The following is a 19,836-nucleotide window of genomic DNA, read 5'->3' on the forward strand; positions in this document are numbered from 1 at the left end:
ACAGCAACAAGCAGAGTCGCCGTTATGACTCTCGTTGATAGAAAGGACAGCACCTTACGATCATAAACACATCGACATCAAGCATCACTGATGTACACACAGACAACACCACCTTTCTTTTTTCCTCTTTTCACAAGGACTCTGTCTGAACGGTGGCACGTGAACTGCTCAAGCTTAATGGCTGAGTCCAGGATGCTGTCGGTTAGCCATGTCTCCGTAAACACATAAACACAGCCTTCCATCACATGGCGGTTCGCAGACCTCAGCCGCTGTATATGATCCATTTTATTGTCCAGAGACCTTACGTTCGCCAAGAGGAGAATTGGAGGAGTAGGCCTGTATGGCGTATTAACCAGCCTCGCTTTAACACTTCCGCGTTTTGCAGACGAATCGTGTCTCAGTGAGTCGGATAATACTTCCTCAGAAAAGTTGTGGTCAACCTTTCTGTTAATGTCCAATGCAAACCGTCGGCTGTAATTGTGTTAATCCGCGGGAAAAGATGAAGAAAAGTTAGGAAAGGACTCCATATTGGAGTATTGGAGTCTCTCTGTCTGTCTCTCTGTCACCCGTTCTGTCTCTCTACGACTCTGTCTGTCTCTAAAATAAGATGTCTCTGCGGTCTGTCCCTCTATCTGTGGTCTGTCTCTCTCTCTCTCTGTCTGGCTGTCTGTGGTCTGTCGCTCTCTCTGTGGTCTGTCTCTCTGTATGTGGTCTGTCTCTCTCTGTGGTCTGTCTCTCTGTCTGTGGTCTGTCTCTCTGTCTGTCGTATTTCTCGCTCTGTCTGTCTCTGCGGTCTGTCCCTCTCTCTGTGGTCTGTCTCTCTCTCTCTCTGTCTGGCTGTCTGTGATCTGTCTCCCTGTCTGAGGTCAGTCTCTCTGTCTGTGGTCTGTCTCTCTGTCTGTGGTCTGTTTCTCTGTGGTCGGTCTCTCTGTCTGTGGTCGGTCTCTTGGTCTATGTTAGTAAAGATTAAAAGACCCGAAATCTGCATAATAACTTATGATCCAATAGAAATCAGAATTAACGTGTGTGTGTGTGTGTGTGTGTGTGTGTGTGTGTGTGTGTGTGTGTGTGTGTGTGTGTGTGTGTGTGTGTGTGTGTGTGTGTGTGTGTGTGTGTGTGTGTGTGTGTGTGTGTGTGTGTGTGTAGGGGGGAGGGATAAGAGAGGAGGCCCAATCCTGACTTTTCCCTCCAGAAGCAACCATGACAGGATCAAACACGAGGAGCTGAAGAGACTGGTCACGTACCTGTCTACCGTGCCCAGGTACATGCACACATGCAATCACGCGCACATATACACACACTCACACGCAAGCATGTGTATAATAAGTGTGTGTATGTGTATGTGTATAATGTGTGTGTGTGTTGGTGTATAATGAGTGTGTGTGTGTATAATGTGTGTGTGTGTATAATGTGTATGTGTGCAAAATAAGTATTTTGTATTATGTGTGTGTATATATGTGTGGATAATAAGTGTGTGTGTGTGTGTGTATGTAAATTGTGTGTGTGTGTGTGTATGTGTATGTATAAAAAGTGTGTGTGTGTATAATGTGTGTATGTGTATGTATAATAAATGTGTGTGTCTGTATGTGTATGCATAATAAGTGTGTGTGTCATCAGCGAGGACGTGTGTAAGCGGGGCTTCACGGTCATCATGGATATGCGGGGGTCCCGCTGGGAGCTGATCAAGCCGCTGCTGAAGACCCTGCAGGAGGCTTGCTCCCAGATATGCGTGGCACTCATCATCAAACCAGACAACTTCTGGCAGAAGCAGAAGACCAACTTTGGCAGCTCCAAGTTCTCCTTTGAGGTGACACTCTCTCTCTCTCTTTCTGTCACTCTGACTCTCTCTCTCTGTCTCTCTCTTTCTGTCTCTGTCTCTGTCTCTCGCTGTCTCTCACTGTCTCTCGCTGTCACTTTCCATCTCTCTCTCTCTCTCTCTCTCTCTCTCTCTCTCTCTCTCTCTCTCTCTCTCTCTCTCTCTCTCTCTCTCTCTCTCTCTCTCTCTCTCTCTCTCTCTCTCTCTCTCTGTTGTAAATGGTTCCATAGGTCTCCCTATCTATCTGAACTTTCTCTCTCTCAGCTACATTATACATATAATACTAATATAAGTATCAGCATTAGCTCTAACTAGCATTAGGCTAAGAAGCTTGGTGTTAGTGTTAGCTACTACTGTTTGTTACAGACAAGCATGGTGTTAGAACTAGCAAGGTATGAGCATTATCTTCACCTTAGAGTGAGCTGTTGTTAGCATGAGTGTTTGTTGTGTGTTCCAGACCAGCCTGGTGTCGGTGGAGGGGCTGGCTAAGCTGGTGGACCCATCCCAGCTGACGGAGGACTTCGAGGGCTCACTGGACTACAACCACGACGAATGGATGGACCTCCGCGTGGCACTGGAGGAGTTCATCTGCAGCGCCGCCCACCTGCTAGCCCGGCTGGAGGAGCTGCAGGTACACACAGACAGACACACCACACACCGATACACACACCACACACCGATACACACACCACACACCACACACACCACACACCACACCACACACAACACACACACACACCACACACTGATACACACACAACACACACTACACACACAAACAGACAGATACACACAACACACACTACACACACAAACAGACAGATACACACACCACACACACCACACACCACACACACACCACACACAACACACACACACACCACACACTGATACACACACAACACACAACACACACTACACACACAAACAGACAGATACACACAACACACACTACACACACAAACAGACAGATACACACACCACACACAAACAGACAGATACACACACCACACACAAACAGACAGATACACAAACGCAAAACTATATACAGAAACTATTATACTCCTTTTACATCTATGTATGAGAGTGTATAGTTGTGTATGGGAGAGAGTATAGTAGTGTATGGGAGAGAGTATAGTTGTGTATGTCAGAGAGTATAGTTGTGTATGTCAGAGAGTATAGTTGTGTATTCAAGAGAATATAGTAGTGTGTGTGACAGAGTATCGTTTTTTTCATGCAAGAGAATATAGTAGTGTGTGAGAGAGAATAGTATTGTATGTGAGATAGTATTGTAGTGCGTGTGTGTGAGAGAGTATAGTTGCAAGAGAATATAATAGTGTGTGTGAGAGAGTATATTTGTTTATGCAATTTGTGAGAAAGTATAGTAGTGTGTTTGAGAGAGTTTGAATGAAACGGCAGTGATTTTGATTCCCCAGTTCCTGATTGTTTGACAGAAGAGGTGGTAGCTTCTGGTGCTCAAAATACTGCGCTGTCATTTCACTCTGGAATTTCCAGCGATTCTGTTATGCTTCGTTCGCACCAAGAAAATTATTTGGTCGGTCGCTTGTTCGCCTGGTCGCCTGAGTTTGCAAAGCCCCCACTTGTGCCAATTCATTCTCAACAGTCTCTACGTGTTGTGGAAGTACCAGAGACGTCAGAGAAACCGATGCAAAATATTCTAATCTAGAACACTCCGGGAGCTCCGGCGGGGGGGTCCTGGAGGTCCATATCTAAATAAAATAAGATGATATAATGTATAGATATCTGTATAATATAATATACAATATAACGGCCAAAAGCTGTGTGCGCCTCCGGATTATATTATGAATCTTAAAGGGGACATATTATGGCATTTTCCCAACAAGTAAACATAGTATATGAGTTCCAGAAACAGGTTTTTGAAGCTGTTTGCTGGGAATAGCAATTAGGACAAAAAGGCTCGCCTACCGCTAGAAACGGACGAATTAGACATTTATTTTTGTATGGAATATTGCTGCTTCTGAAATGCGCAAACATCTCCGGCCAGCGCTCGTCTGCTAGTCCACAAAATCTCTATGCTCTGATTGGAGGGGGGTGGGGAAGTAGATGTAATAATCAAATGTGCTCCCTTCCTAGGTAGGAGGGGGCGCCGAAACTGACTCGCTCGTTTGGTAACTGTAGACGAGGTACTTTCAGAAATGCATATCCCACTACAAAAATCATGTACAGACTTTTTTCAAAGTTTGTATGCTTCTGGGAGCACCAGAGACCCAAAACAACACCCCAAATCCCAGGAAAAGTATTGTTTTCATAATATGTCTCCTTTAACGATGACGACGATTATTGCTGTTTGCGGACTCCCGGAGCTCCTCCGGCGGGGACCGGGAGCTCAGCTCCGGGGACCGTTGGGACCTCCCGCACCTCCTCGCCAGAGTCCGCAAACGGCAACAATCCCTTTCTCCTCCATGTCACAGTTCAATCTGGACTTCAGATTGATGTGGAAGGACCAGAGACGTCTGTAGAACCTGATAATGTAATAAACTCCCGATAATGTAATAACCCCGATAATGTAATAAAAATCTGCACTACAAAATCTGAGTCCATTGAAAATGTAATAAAACCTGATAATGTAATAAAGTGCATTTCCCAATAATGTAATAAGGTATTACATTAATGGGAGGTTATTACATTATCAGGTTAGCCTTCATTTCGCAAGTCCTGATTATGTAATAATTCCCCAATATTGTAATAATTGAACAGCAGACCACCCATTACTTGGGTTCAAGTGGTATTAGGCAACACTAGCTCAAGAGCTCTAGCGCCACCAACTTGTCAAAGTTTAATGTTAACTAGAACTGCAAGCAGTTATGCAGGGGTCCAAGAAGTGTGCATTTCGCCGGCACAACGCGACAAGAAATGTGCATTTCGCCGGCACAACGCGAAGCATGTGTTCAAAACGCTACCCTGAACCTGTGGATACAAAGGATTTGACTGTGGTAGGAGTAGCGAGAAGTCAGTGTAGCGTTTTCGCGGCGAATTTTTGTAGAAGATATACAATTTCCTCGTTTATTGCGCCCCCTAATGGCGAAATTTTCCGAAATTTTTATCGAACGACATTAAGGTTAGCACCGACATGTGTGTACAATTTGGACTCGATCCGATGTCTACTTTTGGATTTTTTGGGATTTTTGATTTTCCACGTCTAATTTAGCTAATATGCCAATATTCAAAACGCTACCGTTTCGTCGTCGAAGGTCGGATCAAAAAAGTGTTCGAATTTTATTTTTTGTGTGCGTCTGACGATGTCGTGTGCAAAGTTTGGTGTTGATTGGTCAAGAAATGTGGGAGGAGTAGGGAAAAGACAGTTTTGCGGTTTTCGCGATTTAGCGAAAAATATTCATAGACGCAAATGGGCGTGGCCTAGGCCAAAAGATGCAGAAGACTCCAGTGCATCTGTGTGTACAAGTCTTAGGACTCTGGGAGGTTCGGTGTGGGAGTTATAGCCCCAAACGCGTATTCCTTGGTATAGCGCCACCTAGGGACCGGCGTGTCTGGATTTTGTCGTCTGAGTAGCGGTGCCGATTCTGGATCTAGTCATGCAATTGGCGCGTGTGCACCATTTACGGTTTGGGCTGTGGTTCCACTTTCAGGGGGAGGTAGTATAAAAATAATAATTCTTGGCCATATTTTGTATATAGACTCGGGATTGCCCCTTGATGGTTTCCCTTGAGTTTGAAGAACATTCCTTTTGCCAATTAGAAGATATACAATTTCCTCGTTTATTGCGCCCCCTTATGGCGAAAATTTCCGAATATTTTATCGAACGCCATTAAGGGGAGCATCGACATGTGTCAAAAATTTGGACTCGATCCGATGTCTAATTTTGGTATTTTTGGGATTTTTGATATTCCACGTTTAATGTAGCTTATAAAGCAATATTCAAAACGCTACCGTTTCGTCGTCGAAGCTCGGATCAAAAAAGTGTTCCATTTTTTATTTTCGTGTGCCTCTTAAGATGTCGTGTGCAAAGTTTTGTGTAAATTGGTCAAGAAATGTGGGATGAGTAGCGAAAAAACAGTTTTGCGGTATTCGCGATTTTGCGAAAAAAAATTATAGACGCAAATGGGCGTGGCCTATGCCAAAAGATGCAGCAGACTCCGGTGAATATGTGGGTACAAGTTTTTGACTGTGGGAGGTTCGGTGTGGGAGTTATAGCCCCAAACGCGTATTCCTTGGTATAGCGCCACCTAGTGACCGGCAGGTCTGGATTTTGTCGTCTGCATAGTCTTCACGTACCTGGATCAAGTCATGCAATTCGCGTGTCGGCACCATTTACGGTTTGGGCTGTGGTACCACTTTCTTGGTAGGAAGTATAATAATAATAATAAAAAAAATCCTTACAAAAACAATAGGGATCCAACCTGTTGGCTTGGACCCCTAACTAGAACTGCAAGCAGTTATGCAGGGGTCCAAGAAGTGTGCATTTCGCCGGCACAACGCGAAGCATGTGTGCAAAACAAATGGGCACGGCGTGTGCCAAAAGTTGCAGCTGACTCCAGTGAATCTGTGGATACAAAGGTTTTGACTGTGGGAGGTTCGGTGTGGGAGTTATAGCCCAAAACGCGTTTTCAGAACATTCCATTGGCAAATTAAGAGACATACAATGTCTTAGTTTTTTGGCGCCGCCTTGTGGCGAAATTTCCGAAGACAATTTTCCTTTTCCAAATAACTCCCGCCCACATTAATAATTCTTGGCCATATTTTTTATATAGACTCGGGTTTGCCCCTTGATGGTTTCCTCATAGTTTGAAGAACATTCCTTTGGCCAATTAGAAGATATACAATTTCCTCGTTTATTGCGCCCCCTAAAGGCGAAATTTTCCATAATTGTTATCGAACGACCTTAAGGGTAGCACCGACATGCGTCTAAAAGTTGGACATGATCCGATGTCTAATTTTGCTATTTTGTGAATTTTTGCGTTTCGACGTAAAACGTAGCTAATAAACAAATATTAAAAACGCTACCGTTTCGTCGTCGAAGGTCGGATCAAAAAAGAGTTTGAGTATTTATTTTCGTGTGCGTCTTAAGATGTCGTGTGCAAAGTTTGGTGTTGATTGGTCAAGAAATGCGGGAGGAGTAGCGAAAATACAGTTTTGCGGTTTTCGCGATTTTGCGAAAAAAAATTATAGACGCAAATGGGCGTGGCCTATGCCAAAAGATGCAGCAGACTCCAGTGAATATGTGGGTACAAGTTTTTGAATGTGGGAGGTTCGGTGTGGGAGTTATAGCCCCAAACGCGTTTTCCCTTGGTATAGCGCCACCTAGTGACCGGCGTGTATGGATTTTGTCGTCTGCGTAGTCCGAAGAGATCTGGATCTAGTCATGCAATTCGCGTGTCGCCACCATTTACGGTTTGGGGTGTGGGCCCACTTTTAGGGGGGTAAGAATAATAATAGGAATAATAATAATCCTTACAAAAACAATAGGGATCCAACCTGTTGGCTTGGACCCCTAACAATCCTTACAAAAACAATAGGGATCCAACCTGTTGGCTTGGACCCCTAATTAACTTTTGACCCGTTCATCCCTGAGCAGAAATGGTTTTCGGTAGCTAATATAACTAGTGTCACCCGTAGTAAAGAAAAAAGTAGAAAAACTCTTAATCAGTCGGCTAATGCGAAAAGAAAGCTTTTTCTCATAGCTAAAAGTCACTCAGATCAGCTTCACTTATTTGTTTCTTCTGGAATGACAGTAGCTTTTGATCCTCTCCCAGATGGCAATTGTCAGTTTTCAGCTATGGCTGACCAGTTTGCAAGCTTGGGAATATTTCGCTCATTCACCACTCTTTGACAGGATATTGTATCTGATTTGGTGGCAAATCCTTTTGGTCTTGATGGCACACCTTTGTTAAATTATGTTACTGATCTAAACTGGGATGACATTAATGGCATGGGTGAGTTGGGAACTTATGGAGATCACATCACAGTGGCCGATGAGGACTCCTTTTCTTCCTCAAGTCCACTATCATCTCCTTGGTCTTGTCCTTGTTGAGGGTGAGGTTATTGCCCTCATACCATGACACTAGACTGGCCACCTCCCTCCTGTAGGCCACTTCGTCCCCGCCCGTGATGCGTCCTATCACTGCGGTGTCGTCCGCAAACTTCAGGATGGTGTTGTCTATGTGTGAGGCGACACAGTCATGAGTGAACAGGGTGTAGAGGACTGTGCCGTGCCAATGTTTGTGATGATGCTGGCTGAAGTCCTATTTCCAATCCTGACAGATTGGGGCCTGCCAGTCAGAAAGTCCTGGAGCCAGTCACAGATGGTGGGGTGCAGACCTAGTGTAGACAGTTTGTCGGTGAGTTTGTAGGGGATGACTGTATTGAAGGCGGAGCTGTAATCCACAAAGAGCGTCCTGATGTAGGAGTCTTTATTTTCCAGATGGGAGAGGGAATAGTGGAGAACAGCAGCGACAGCATCAGAGGTGGACCTGTTGGGCCGGTAGGCATATTGCAGGGGGTCCAGGGTGTTTGGTATGCTGCTCTGAATGTTGGTCAGCACCACTCTCTCAAAGCACTTCATAATGATTGGAGTGAGTTCCACTGGTCTGTAGTCATTCAGGCAGCTTGGTGGGCTCTTCTTTGGAACAGGGATGATGGTTGTGGTCTTGAAACAGGAGGGAACTGTGCAATGGCTGATGGAAAGGTTGAAGATGTATGTGAGAACATCAGCCAGCTCGTTGGCGCATGCTCTGAGAGCTCGCCCAAGGATGTTATCTGGTCCGGCTGCCTTGCGAGGGTTGATGTTCCTCAGGACTCTGTGTACCTGTCCTGATGAGACAGTTGGTGGGGGGGAGAGGGGGAGGGTGCTATCATACATTAGTCACCATGTCTGTGGACACATTTGTATACAGTAACATACCACCCCCCCCCCACCCCCCCGCCAACAAAATCTCACTCTGAACTCAGTTCAAAACTTGAGAGTCCTGTATCTACTATATATTATATCATCTTATAATATTTATATATAGAGCTCCAGGACTCCCGCCGGAGCTCCCGGTGTGAACACACACTCACTGATGCATACTAACACACACACACTCGCACACACAAACACACTCATGCACACACACACACACACACACACACACACACACACACACACACACACACACACACACACACACACACACACACACACTCGCACACACACACACACACACACACACACACACACACAGATACACACACACACACGTGTGCACGCACACACAAACACACACACACTCACACTCACTGATACACACAAACACACACACACGCACACACAGACACAAATAAACACAAACTGCTAATCTGCTGCTATACAAGCGGTGCCTCTAGTGGAATGATAATAATTTACACACAAAGACATAGAGAGAATGACAAGGCCACTGTGTGTGTGTGTGTGTGTGTGTGTGTGTGTGTGTGTGTGTGTGTGTGTGTGTGTGTGTGTGTGTGTGTGTGTGTGTGTGTGTGTGTGTGTGTTTGTGTAGGAGCTCCTGTGTAAGAAGGACTTCCCGCTGGACGTAGAAGGATCTCGGCGCCTCATCGAGGATCACACCCTGCTCAGGAAGAAGGTAGCACTTTATATATACTAGAGTTTCCGCGTGTGCATTGCGCGCTCAACTAGTTGTTATTAAACCCATCACTATAATGTTTAACGCCAGTCCATAATGTACCAAATTTCTGAGCACGTAATATAATAACATTTTGCATATAATGTTACAACGTATACATGAGGGTGATTCACACTTGGGGCCATATTTTAACGGTCTGAAACGCAAGTGAGAAGCGCCAAGCGCAAAAAAGGGTTGGTCTGAAATAGCCTCATTACCCGTAGGTGTGGTTTGGGCGTAACGTGCAATATACCAATGAGAGTGCCAGCTCCCATCCCCTTTAATATGGAGTCAGTTTCCTGCCATAATTCAAACCTGAAAAAAAAAGTTTCAAAGGCTTGTAAGTCTGGGTTTGAAAACTCAACACCTTGTAAAAAAGGTTTTGCAACACTGAAAAAAGAGATTATAACCTGAAAAAAACTAAAACTAAAATTCAAACATCTGTAAACATGATTTTGTGTTCTATTTTATCTTCTTCATCATTTTCACCAACACATTTTCAAAGTTCAAACTATTTCACCACCACATTTGCAGAGTTTCAAATCTGGCACTGTTCCAACGGTGTATTTCATTGTTGCCCGGTTTTGAAACCTTGTAAATGGGATTCTGCAAACAGGTGTTCATACATTGAGAAATACGTTTTGAAAGGTTGAATATTTAGTTTTAAAAACTTGTAAATGTGTACGTTTACGACCAGGGGCGGAGTGGGGCACTAATAGCCACCGGGAGAATCCTCCCCGGTCCGGCCCCACCCCCCTGCAACACCGTTTATTTATATATTTTTTCAGTAATACAATTTTTTTTTGGTAAAAATGAATGATATAATTATAATTAAGAAATTAAAAATGGGTAAAATAGTTCACAGTTCTGCTCTGTGCGGAAGAGAATTGGCGCTCCGAGAATTGGCGCACTTCCTTACAAGACCAGTAACCATAGCAACGCCGGTAAACAAAAGCACTCCGGATGGCCGTAGTGCTCCCCGCACTACAGCCATCCGGAGGCGCAGAGCTTTTGGCCGTGATATTATCTATAAAATTATATAAAATTAGAACGTTATAAGACGCTGTCACCTAGTGTGAGAGGAGAATTGACGGAGTGACCTAGTTTCAAAGTTTATACCATTTATGCTCGGTAATACCGGTGTAACGTGTTGACACGACTAGACGACTACTACTACATGTTCCAAATCTGTTAACGTATTCTCCATCCATTAAAAGAGAAAGATCAGTTAAGTCATTAATTCGTCTGAAATATACCAGCCAGCACATACACATTTGACTAGCAGCTTGTGCTAGCTCCGGCAGACAGTGCTCTGCCGATGACACGAATAACAACGGGTTGATTTCGCGGTTGATTTTGATTTCCATTTTCTGGAACCAGAGTCTCATCTCCATAGGACGCGACTAGCAAGGACGCGTCCTAGCAAGGCTGCAGCCTTCACTTTGGGAAACAGCCATGGTTCCAGAAAATGGAAATCAAAATCAACCGCGAAAGTCGCTTGTTATTTGTGTCATCGGCAGAGCACTGTCAATCACGCACAGCCCAGTGAACGGCACATGTGTTTGGAATGTACGTCAGCCGAGAGCAACCAATAGGTTTAGAGCTAAATGGTCCGGCCCCCAGGAACATTTTCAGATTCGACTGTCAGGAGTTTCAAAACGAGTGGCGTCAGAACACTGCCAATATTCACGTGACTCAAAGCTTGCGCCTGTGTGGTCAAATCTCTGAAAAAAGTCAGTGCTGAAAAGTCAGTCCCGAAAAAATACGTTGTAATGTCGTAAACGTACACCTTTACAAGTTTTTAAAACTAAATATTCAACCTTTCAAAACGTATTTCTCAATGTATGAACACCTGTTTGCAGAATCCCATTTACAAGGTTTCAAAACCGGGCAACAATGAAATACACTGTTAGAACAGTGCCAGATTTGAAACTCTGCAAATGCGCTGGTGAAATTGTTTGAACTTTGAAAATGTGTTGGTGAAAATGATGAAGAAGATAAAATAGAACACAAAATCATGTTTACAGATGTTTGATTTTTTTTTTTTTTTTTTTTTCAGGTTATAATCTCTTTTTTCAGTGTTGCAAAACCTTTATTACAAGGTGTTGAGTTTTCAAACCCAGACTTACAAGCCTTTGAAACTTTTTTTTTCAGGTTTGAATTATGGCAGGAAACTGACTCCATACTTTAAGAGCCATGAGCGCATTTGAATCTGACGAGTTGATATTTTGACAGCGCGTCTGCAGTCTCCGATGAGACAGATGCCAATTTCAAACTTCAAATGGCTCAGTTTATGGCCAAATAATAAGGCCTAATTCACACATGGAATAAGGTTTTTTTCCACATCTTCAAATACTGAGTCATATTTTAAGGGCGCATGCATAATGTTGCTTGTGCACCTCGCGCATACACTTTGCTTCTCTCATCTACCTAGCCACACATTCTTGGTAAATTATTTGGGAAAGATCAGCTGATACAGCGGTAATAAGTTGTACTTTTAAATCAATGCATCTGCAAACACCGTACAGCAAACACATATTTTCTTGACACAGATATCGTGTACATGCCCATAACTTTTAGGATTGATGAGTATTTGATCGTGAGAAAACATTGTTTTACCGCGAGTGAGTGTTAAAAAGAATGAATGAGTCCGGGCGCGCGCGTGTGTATGTGTAAAACACACGCGCGCGCCCATCTGTTTAAACACACGCAAACTAAACACTTCATGCATAATACAGTCCATGGCAATGTATATTAACGGGGGGACACACGATATTAGGAACACAAGTCGATAACGATAATGCATACAATACTGATAAGAAACAATGTTTATAATGTATTGCGTATATCATTAAATATCCTTAAATAGAACCATATAAAATAGCATCTGAACAACGCGCCACTGACTTTAAACCAGGTATTTCCTGGTTTGTGGAGCAAGTTTCTAAAACTGCGAAATATCACCAGGGAACGTTTGCGCCAGAACACGCCTCCTCCTTTCGCCGAGCCACCCCTTGGGGCGCAAGATGATTCCCTAATTTACTGACGCGTTGCGCAGGAGGGAAAAGAACGCTCTGCGCCAGTTGCAAACTAGCAATGACACATGCGCCAGTGATTAAGTCAATTGCGCCGGATGCAAGATGTTGTTATTGTTGATTCATGCTTTATATGCCGACATCGATGTCTTTTAGAAATCAGTAGAATCAACGGGGGGTGTAGGGAGGTGGGCTTGCAAGGGGCGAGATTTGACGTAGGGCCTAGGTTCGCAAGAGGCGGGATAAGTGTGGCAATCATCTTAAAGGACAATTCCGGTATTTTGAACATTGAGCCCCCTTTCTGGTTTGTTTAGGATGAAATAGAGTAGGTGACACCGAAATTTGAACTATTAGTCCTTTCTCGGGTATTTGGCTCATTTTGAATCGCTCCTGCCTGCTTCACAATGGTTGTCTGTGTGCATACACAAACCTGTCAACCCAGCAACCCTAAACGTTCGTTTTCAAAAATGTGCAAGTAACCGAGTGGTTAGTGGCATTCGTGAAGTTTAAAAAAAAAATATCGGCGCAATATATGGTTTCTGTCGTGTTTTATTGCACATTTATCGCCAGTTGATTTCAGTTGGAAGACTCATTACTGCACGATGATATTACTCCGCCGAACCGGAAAGGTGGGCTGTTTACGTTGGTTTGAAGTCTTGTACCGTGAGCACTTTGGATTAGGGAAAATCACATAGAAAATCACTGAAAATGGATTATGAAAGGTGGCTTCTGGAGGACGCACTCGATTTTGACGGCAGAGGATATCGTTTTGAACCAGAATTCACCCAAGAGGAGCTACGTGAGATGGAGGCTAGGGCTACGGAGGCGCCTGAAGCTCCGGCTGAAGCGGTCCCCCCAGGATCACGGGCGGGTGGTGTGCCTGTGGGAAGTGCAGGCAGATGCCGACGGAAGTCTCACGGAGTGGGACCTTGTGCGGAAGTTTATATGCGGTTGTGAGGTATCTGAAAAAATAGTTCAATTTAGCAACTAACACGGATGGAAAACATATATTGCGCCGATATTTTTTTTTTTTACTTCACGAATGCCACTAACCACTCGGTTACTTGCACATTTTTGAAAACGAACGTTTAGGGTTGCTGGGTTGACAGGTTTGTGTATGCACACAGACAACCATTGTGAAGCAGGCAGGAGCGATTCAAAATGAGCCAAATACCCGAGAAAGGACTAATAGTTCAAATTTCGGTGTCACCCACTCTATTTCATCCTAAACAAACCAGAAAGGGGGCTCAATGTTCAAAATACCGGAATTGTCCTTTAAATGTTGCTAAAATGATGGCACATACATTCTGTTGCATCCACAAAATCCGAAGCATCGATCGATGAAAAGATTGGAGCATGAGTTAGAGACAAATAGAAGAAACTACAAAGAGTATAAGCCTTCGCGAACGACTGCGTTACTGGAGAAAGCGAGTATTTGTTTGACTCGTTTAACATATAACAAACAAATGTAGTTGATTTCTGTGTTTACCTTAGAAAACAGGGAGTGGAAGGACGGGACCCTATAATGTTCAGCTAACTGTTGTCAATAATATTAATTAAAAAAACATTTTATGTATACGCGTGCAGCTGTGAACTTGTGTATTGTATGTATATGTATTGTAATGAATGACTCTTAAAAGCATTGCCAACATTTAAATATTCTTAAATGTTTGGTTCAGCGAACAAAAGGCAACAGGCTGATTATCATTTAGAGGGCCACTCAATGACATGCAGAAGCATCATCAACACGCCCACTTAACTGGTGTGAGAAATGCAGACTTTCTGCTCCTCATTCGCATATAAGGTAATTTACATTTCCTACTACCTCAGAGGTAGCATTATTCAATGTCAGGATATGTTTTTCACACATACGGCCCATCAGGAGAATAGCCAGAGAATATCAGGACTTACACGTGTGTCTGAAAGCAGCTAGTGTGTGAGCATTTGATTACATTATAAAATGAGTCAATATCTGGGTTATAGGGGTAATTGATCAATGGAAAGTGTAGTATACTATGCATGCAAATCAATTATGCAATGCTTACTTGATTCAGGGCTCAAAGTGCATTGACATTTAAAAAAATGTATGGCAACTACTATTGGTTGGGTGACAATAATAATAACAAACAGCTGAATTTTTTTTTAATTTACAGGAGCACCTTAGTGAAATAAACTAAGTGTAACAACAGCTAAGGCAGCAAGCTACCTAACTATAGTGAAATAAAGCACAAGTTTGTGGGGGTGAGGGGGAGAAGGGGGGAGGGGAAGTCAGGGCAAGATTGCGGATTGTACATTGGCTACCTGACGTGAGAGTTTGAAATGTTCAAGGAGGAGAGTAATAATACGTTTGAGCAACAAAATGTAGTCTTGTGGTGGACTCTATAATAATTCACCATACTCTGTTATTGACATGTTTTCGTTTTGGGATATAGGGACGCTGTCTTTTTAAGAGATAGTGCAACTTGTTTGTTGATATGCCGGTCTGTGCAACGTTTGAATTAAACAGTTTTTATATGATAAAATGATCAACCTGCTACGACGGTCAGAAAGGGGGGGGGGGTATTAACATCGCAAGAAATTTTAGGGTTGCTCAAGGAGGTGGGTTTCGACGGCGGGGCTGTTATCTCGATCTTGATGATGTCTTGCTGTTGTCTGTGTCTGCGTGTGCGTGTGTGCGGTGTGTCCACGCGGGCGTGTGTGCAGCGTGTCTGCGTGCATGCGTGTGTATGGTGTATGTGTGTGAGTGTGTGTGTGTGTGCGTGCTTGCTGTGTGTGTGTTTGTGTGTGAGCTGCGGGTTGCTTGGCACATGCGCACTGACCAAGTGTGCCGGAGTTACTTATCCAACAGGCCTGCTATTATATAGTAGTACAATTATATATTTTATATATTAGCATCTGCATCTTAGGGTTGTCGGCTAATTTGATTGGTCAGACCACAGCCATGGTCTTCTGATGGTCGTCCTCCATGATGTATTGTTCATGCGTGCAGCTCATTTAACGTTTTTACACTGCCAAATATGCTCGTCTTATGCTCGCCTTTATCCCCGGCATAGTCCGCGCATTTAAACTGACCGAGGTGATATACCGGCTTGATTTCGCACCCCAAATTACCCTTTCGGACCCTACACATATTGGGGATTTCATTTGAAAGTAAATGCGATAAGACGGCTTCACGGGTCGAGGGGCGGGACTTGGGTAGAGGTGTTGCTGCGTTGTCTCTACAACAGAGACAATGCAGCAATATCAACATCAGTAGTTCTAATTGGACGGTGAAATTCACAAGCTGAAGACCATCATGGGAGAGAAGGTGATGCAGTCACATTTAACGAAGGCAGGGTAAGATGGTGCGATCTACAAGAAAGCAACAGAGGTACCAACAAACAATCAGGATATTTACTGAAAGCAAAACAATCTCCTCTAGTCTCTTCGCTCCTTTCCTCTCCTCCTCCTCTCTTTCCCTACCCTCTCCTCCTCTCTTTTCCTCCCCTCTTCTCTCTTCTCTTCTCCTAATTCCTCTCCTCTCCTCCTCCTCTCCTCTCCTCTCCCCAGGTCCTGAAGGCTCCGGTGGAGGAGTTGGACCAGGAGGGCCAGCGTCTCCTCCAGTGTATCCGCTCCAGTGATGGCTTCTCTGGGAGGAACTGCATCTCTGGCTCGGCTGACTTCCAGAGCCTGGTTCCCAAGGTGACGTGTGACCACGGTCTGCGGGAATACTCGATTCTGATTGGATGCAGGGTGTGCATTAACTCCTGATATACGGACACCTGGACAAGTAGTTCCGTCAAATTGTCTGTTTACCGTTCTCAATTAATGCGCTAGCTGGCGTATCGTCTCTAAAATAGTAGAAACCATAGCAACGGGAAACAAAACAAAGCTCAGCGGACTATAATACCTCCCGCTACCTCCCGTTCTAAAGTCGTAGCTATGGTCCGTCCTAATTACGGGAGGAGTGAACAACGTTTCCGTTGCATGAGAACCCAACGGGCGTGTAATGGTGGTTCCGGGTATTAGTCGGACCCTCAGGCGTAACCAGGGAAACAAATGTATGTTTTGTGGAAAACTTTATATTCAGATTGTAAAACGCATGAAAATATAAATTAATGGTCTTAATTTGGTCACCGTTGGTAAGTGACCGTGGTATAAGCGGGATAATGCCCTTCGAGGTGTCCATTATCAGGAATTAATGGACGACGTGGAGGCGTGAACCGTCCGACGCGAAGCGGAGGACGGTTGCCTCCGCGAAGTCCATTAATTCCTGATAATGGACACCTCGTCGGGCATTATCCCTTACTAATAAACCACTGTTCACACATCCACACACACTGTAAAGTTATGCTAGAGGTGTCCGGGAAGCCTGACCCTCTTACGTACGCAATCATCAAATCAACGGCTCCACACACTCAGCCCAGACAGAGCTCCACACGTCCACACACACCGCTCTGACAGAGCTCCACACAAACCCCCATAGACAGAACTCCACATGTCCTCATGCACGGCGCAGACAGAGTTCCACGTGTCCACACACCGCCCCCAGACAGAACTCCACATACACCGCCCAGACAGAGCTCCAGACGTCCACACACACCACTCAGACAGAGCTCCACACACACCGCCCAGACAGAGCTCCACACGTCCACACACACACACACACACCACTCAGACAGAGCTCCACACGTCCACACACACACACACACACACACACCACTCAGACAGAGCTCCACACACACCGCCCAGACAGAGCTCCACACGTCCACACACACACACACACCACTCAGACAGAGCTCCACACGTCCACACACCGCGCCCAGACAGAGCTCTACGCGTACCAGTGGAGGCTTCTCCAGTGAGGAGAGGGAGGAAGATCCTCCTTAAAATTGTTAAGAATAAATATTATATTATTTATATATTATTTATATATTATTTAAATATGACTACTTTAATGCCTTTGTATATGTCATGTTCGTTTCTCTGGGTAAAGGGACATTAACACCCCCTATCGCCTATTGACAATAACTGCTGGAGGACCTCCCTCAGCCTCCATTGACTCCTATTAATTTCCCCGGCAGTGTTGGCTGCCGGTGAATATCATGGGGTTCAATGGGAGAGAGGAGGAAATTCCTCCTCTGAGTGGGTGTGACTAGCAAAGGGATCTGAATCGTGCCATCATCTATTCACGAATAGGCTGGAGTCCTGGCTGCGCTATGAACCGATAAGCAGGAGCCCTGGCTGCGCTATGAACCGATAAGCAGGAGTCCTGGTTGCGCTATGAACCGATAAGCAGGAGCCCTGGCTGCGCTATGAACCAATAAGCAGGAGCCCTGGCTGCGCTATGAACCAATAAGCAGGAGCCCTGGCTGCGCTATGAACCAATAAGCAGGAGCCCTGGCTGCGCTATGAACCAATAAGCAGGAGCCTTGGCTGCGCTATTAACCAATAAGCAGGAGCCCTGGCTGCGCTATTAACCAATAAGCAGGAGCCCTGGCTGCGCTATGAACCAATAAGCAGGAGCCCTGGCTGTGGAGCAGCCCGGAGGAGAGGGACTATCCCCTCAAGTCTAGGCTATGAGAACCAACAAACCCACTCAGTCGTATGCCTCGCTTCCACCAAGCGGTGTGCTACTGTTTGTTTTTTATTGGTGTTTCCACCGAGCGGCGCAGTTCGGTGCAGCTCGGTTCGCTTATATTGGCGTTTCCACCGCCAAAAGTTGGGCAAGGTCCCGAAATAAACGCGCAGAGCTTACCTATTTTTCGACACTCCTTCGTTGGGTTACCAAGCCGTCTGAAAGGGTGGCGAAAACGTGGAGCTACACACGCCGTTATTCTGAAATTACTTCCCCTTTGGTATGGCCAGGTCACTGATATCTTTGCAACGCAAACAGCGAGGAGGATTGACTTGATCTATAGATGAATTCCCTCAATCTTAATTGGCCTAACACCATGACCAACATTCTGAAACATCCATTAACATCCACATTTGCCTCAAACAATGTTAGGCTTACAGCCCATGAAAAGTAGTCACTCTGAATAAATAGTTGTGAAATAATGTTCTTTTAATTGTTTGTTACTCTGACCGTTCTGTTTGAAATTGTGGAAAGAATGTTAGTGAATGATTCAGAGCATGATGCATTTTAAATGGCATCACTTTTGGTCTTCATTTTTCTTAAAACAATTGTAGCTGAAAACAAACATAGACAAATTACAACAAATAGCTTCAGTCATTGAGGGCAAAAATAGGCCCAATGATAGGCCCAGATTTTCTTTTTGAAGAGTAGGCCTGATTTGACTAATTGGCTATGCATCCTTTCCTTCTGCCCTTGTATTCCAAGTACAATGCTGCCACTGGTTGATTTGTATAAATTCGATTCACATAATTATTCCTCCCTGCTATTTTGTAGTTCACCAAAACACCCTGAAACCACTTGAGTCTCACATACTTATGCCACCATATGCCACTAACAGAACAAGCAGGCCAATGGCAACCAAGCGCGCAGTCCTTCCTCCCTCACTTTAAAAAGCTAACCCCCAGACATAGCTTCACACACACACACACACCACCCAGACAGAGCTCCATACGTCCACACAGAGGGTCTCATAGTGTTTAGGGAGACATAGGATTTTACTCTCGCTGATGGTATTATTTCAGTAACAGTGATATAATTAACAATTATTCGCCAAAGGCGAAGTGAATAGTGCGGAATAGTAGGGCTATTCCCCACTATTCACGGAGCCTGAGGTGAATAATTGTTTTAGTATATCCTACAAGTGAACACTCCAAAAATAAACAAGATAAAACGGCTTGCCGGTGTTTTATTTGTTTTTATTAGCGGTTTATTTGTTTTTATTAGTGTGACGAGACGAGACATTTTGCTATGAAAACAATATCCAGATTTTGAGATCTCAATCATCTCAAGCATTGCCCAATACCCCGAGATAGTGAACCAATTAAATTGCGCCATCTTAGGTGTTTCACTTGTAGCATAATGGCATAGAAAGATTACTATGTTGAAGAACATACGACAAATTACTACGTTTAAATCAGCAAAAAAATCAATTGCTCTCTGATTGTCAACGCTGATATGTTTACTCTAATGTTGCCTCACTCACTAATAAGAGATATCATTGACCAAGAATATCATTTAATTGTCTGTAAATATGAGCAGGAAATTATATGTGTTTGGTGAAAACCCTTAAATGGCTCTCTGACCTCCGTAAGCCCTGGTCCCATCGCCATCCACCCAGGTCCAGACCCAGCACACCCGCATGACGGGACCGCTCTGCTACACCTCCAACACATGGAGCACCTGGAACCGGTCCAGAGCTCCCCAGGTGCAGGCTGTGACTGGTCTCTCTGT

The 19,836-nt window shown here is 44.4% G+C and overlaps 1 protein-coding gene across 5 annotated transcripts in view; it reads left to right on the plus strand.

Moving 5' to 3' along the window:
* kalrna (kalirin RhoGEF kinase a) overlaps positions 1 to 19,836 on the plus strand; it is a 186,035-nt gene that overhangs the window by 19,208 nt on the left and 146,991 nt on the right. For 4 of the 5 annotated variants that reach the window (XM_060074643.1, XM_060074646.1, XM_060074644.1 and 1 more), the window contains 5 exons: positions 1,147 to 1,261; positions 1,618 to 1,807; positions 2,274 to 2,447; positions 9,331 to 9,414; positions 16,038 to 16,169. In XM_060074643.1, the coding sequence (XP_059930626.1) occupies positions 1,147 to 1,261; positions 1,618 to 1,807; positions 2,274 to 2,447; positions 9,331 to 9,414; positions 16,038 to 16,169 (695 nt within the window). The remainder of the gene's footprint in view (positions 1 to 1,146; positions 1,262 to 1,617; positions 1,808 to 2,273; positions 2,448 to 9,330; positions 9,415 to 16,037; positions 16,170 to 19,836) is intronic. The other variant, XM_060074645.1, reaches the window with a different exon arrangement.

Source organism: Gadus macrocephalus, chromosome 16, assembly GCF_031168955.1.
Source record: "Gadus macrocephalus chromosome 16, ASM3116895v1".
Lineage (NCBI taxonomy): Eukaryota > Metazoa > Chordata > Actinopteri > Gadiformes > Gadidae > Gadus > Gadus macrocephalus.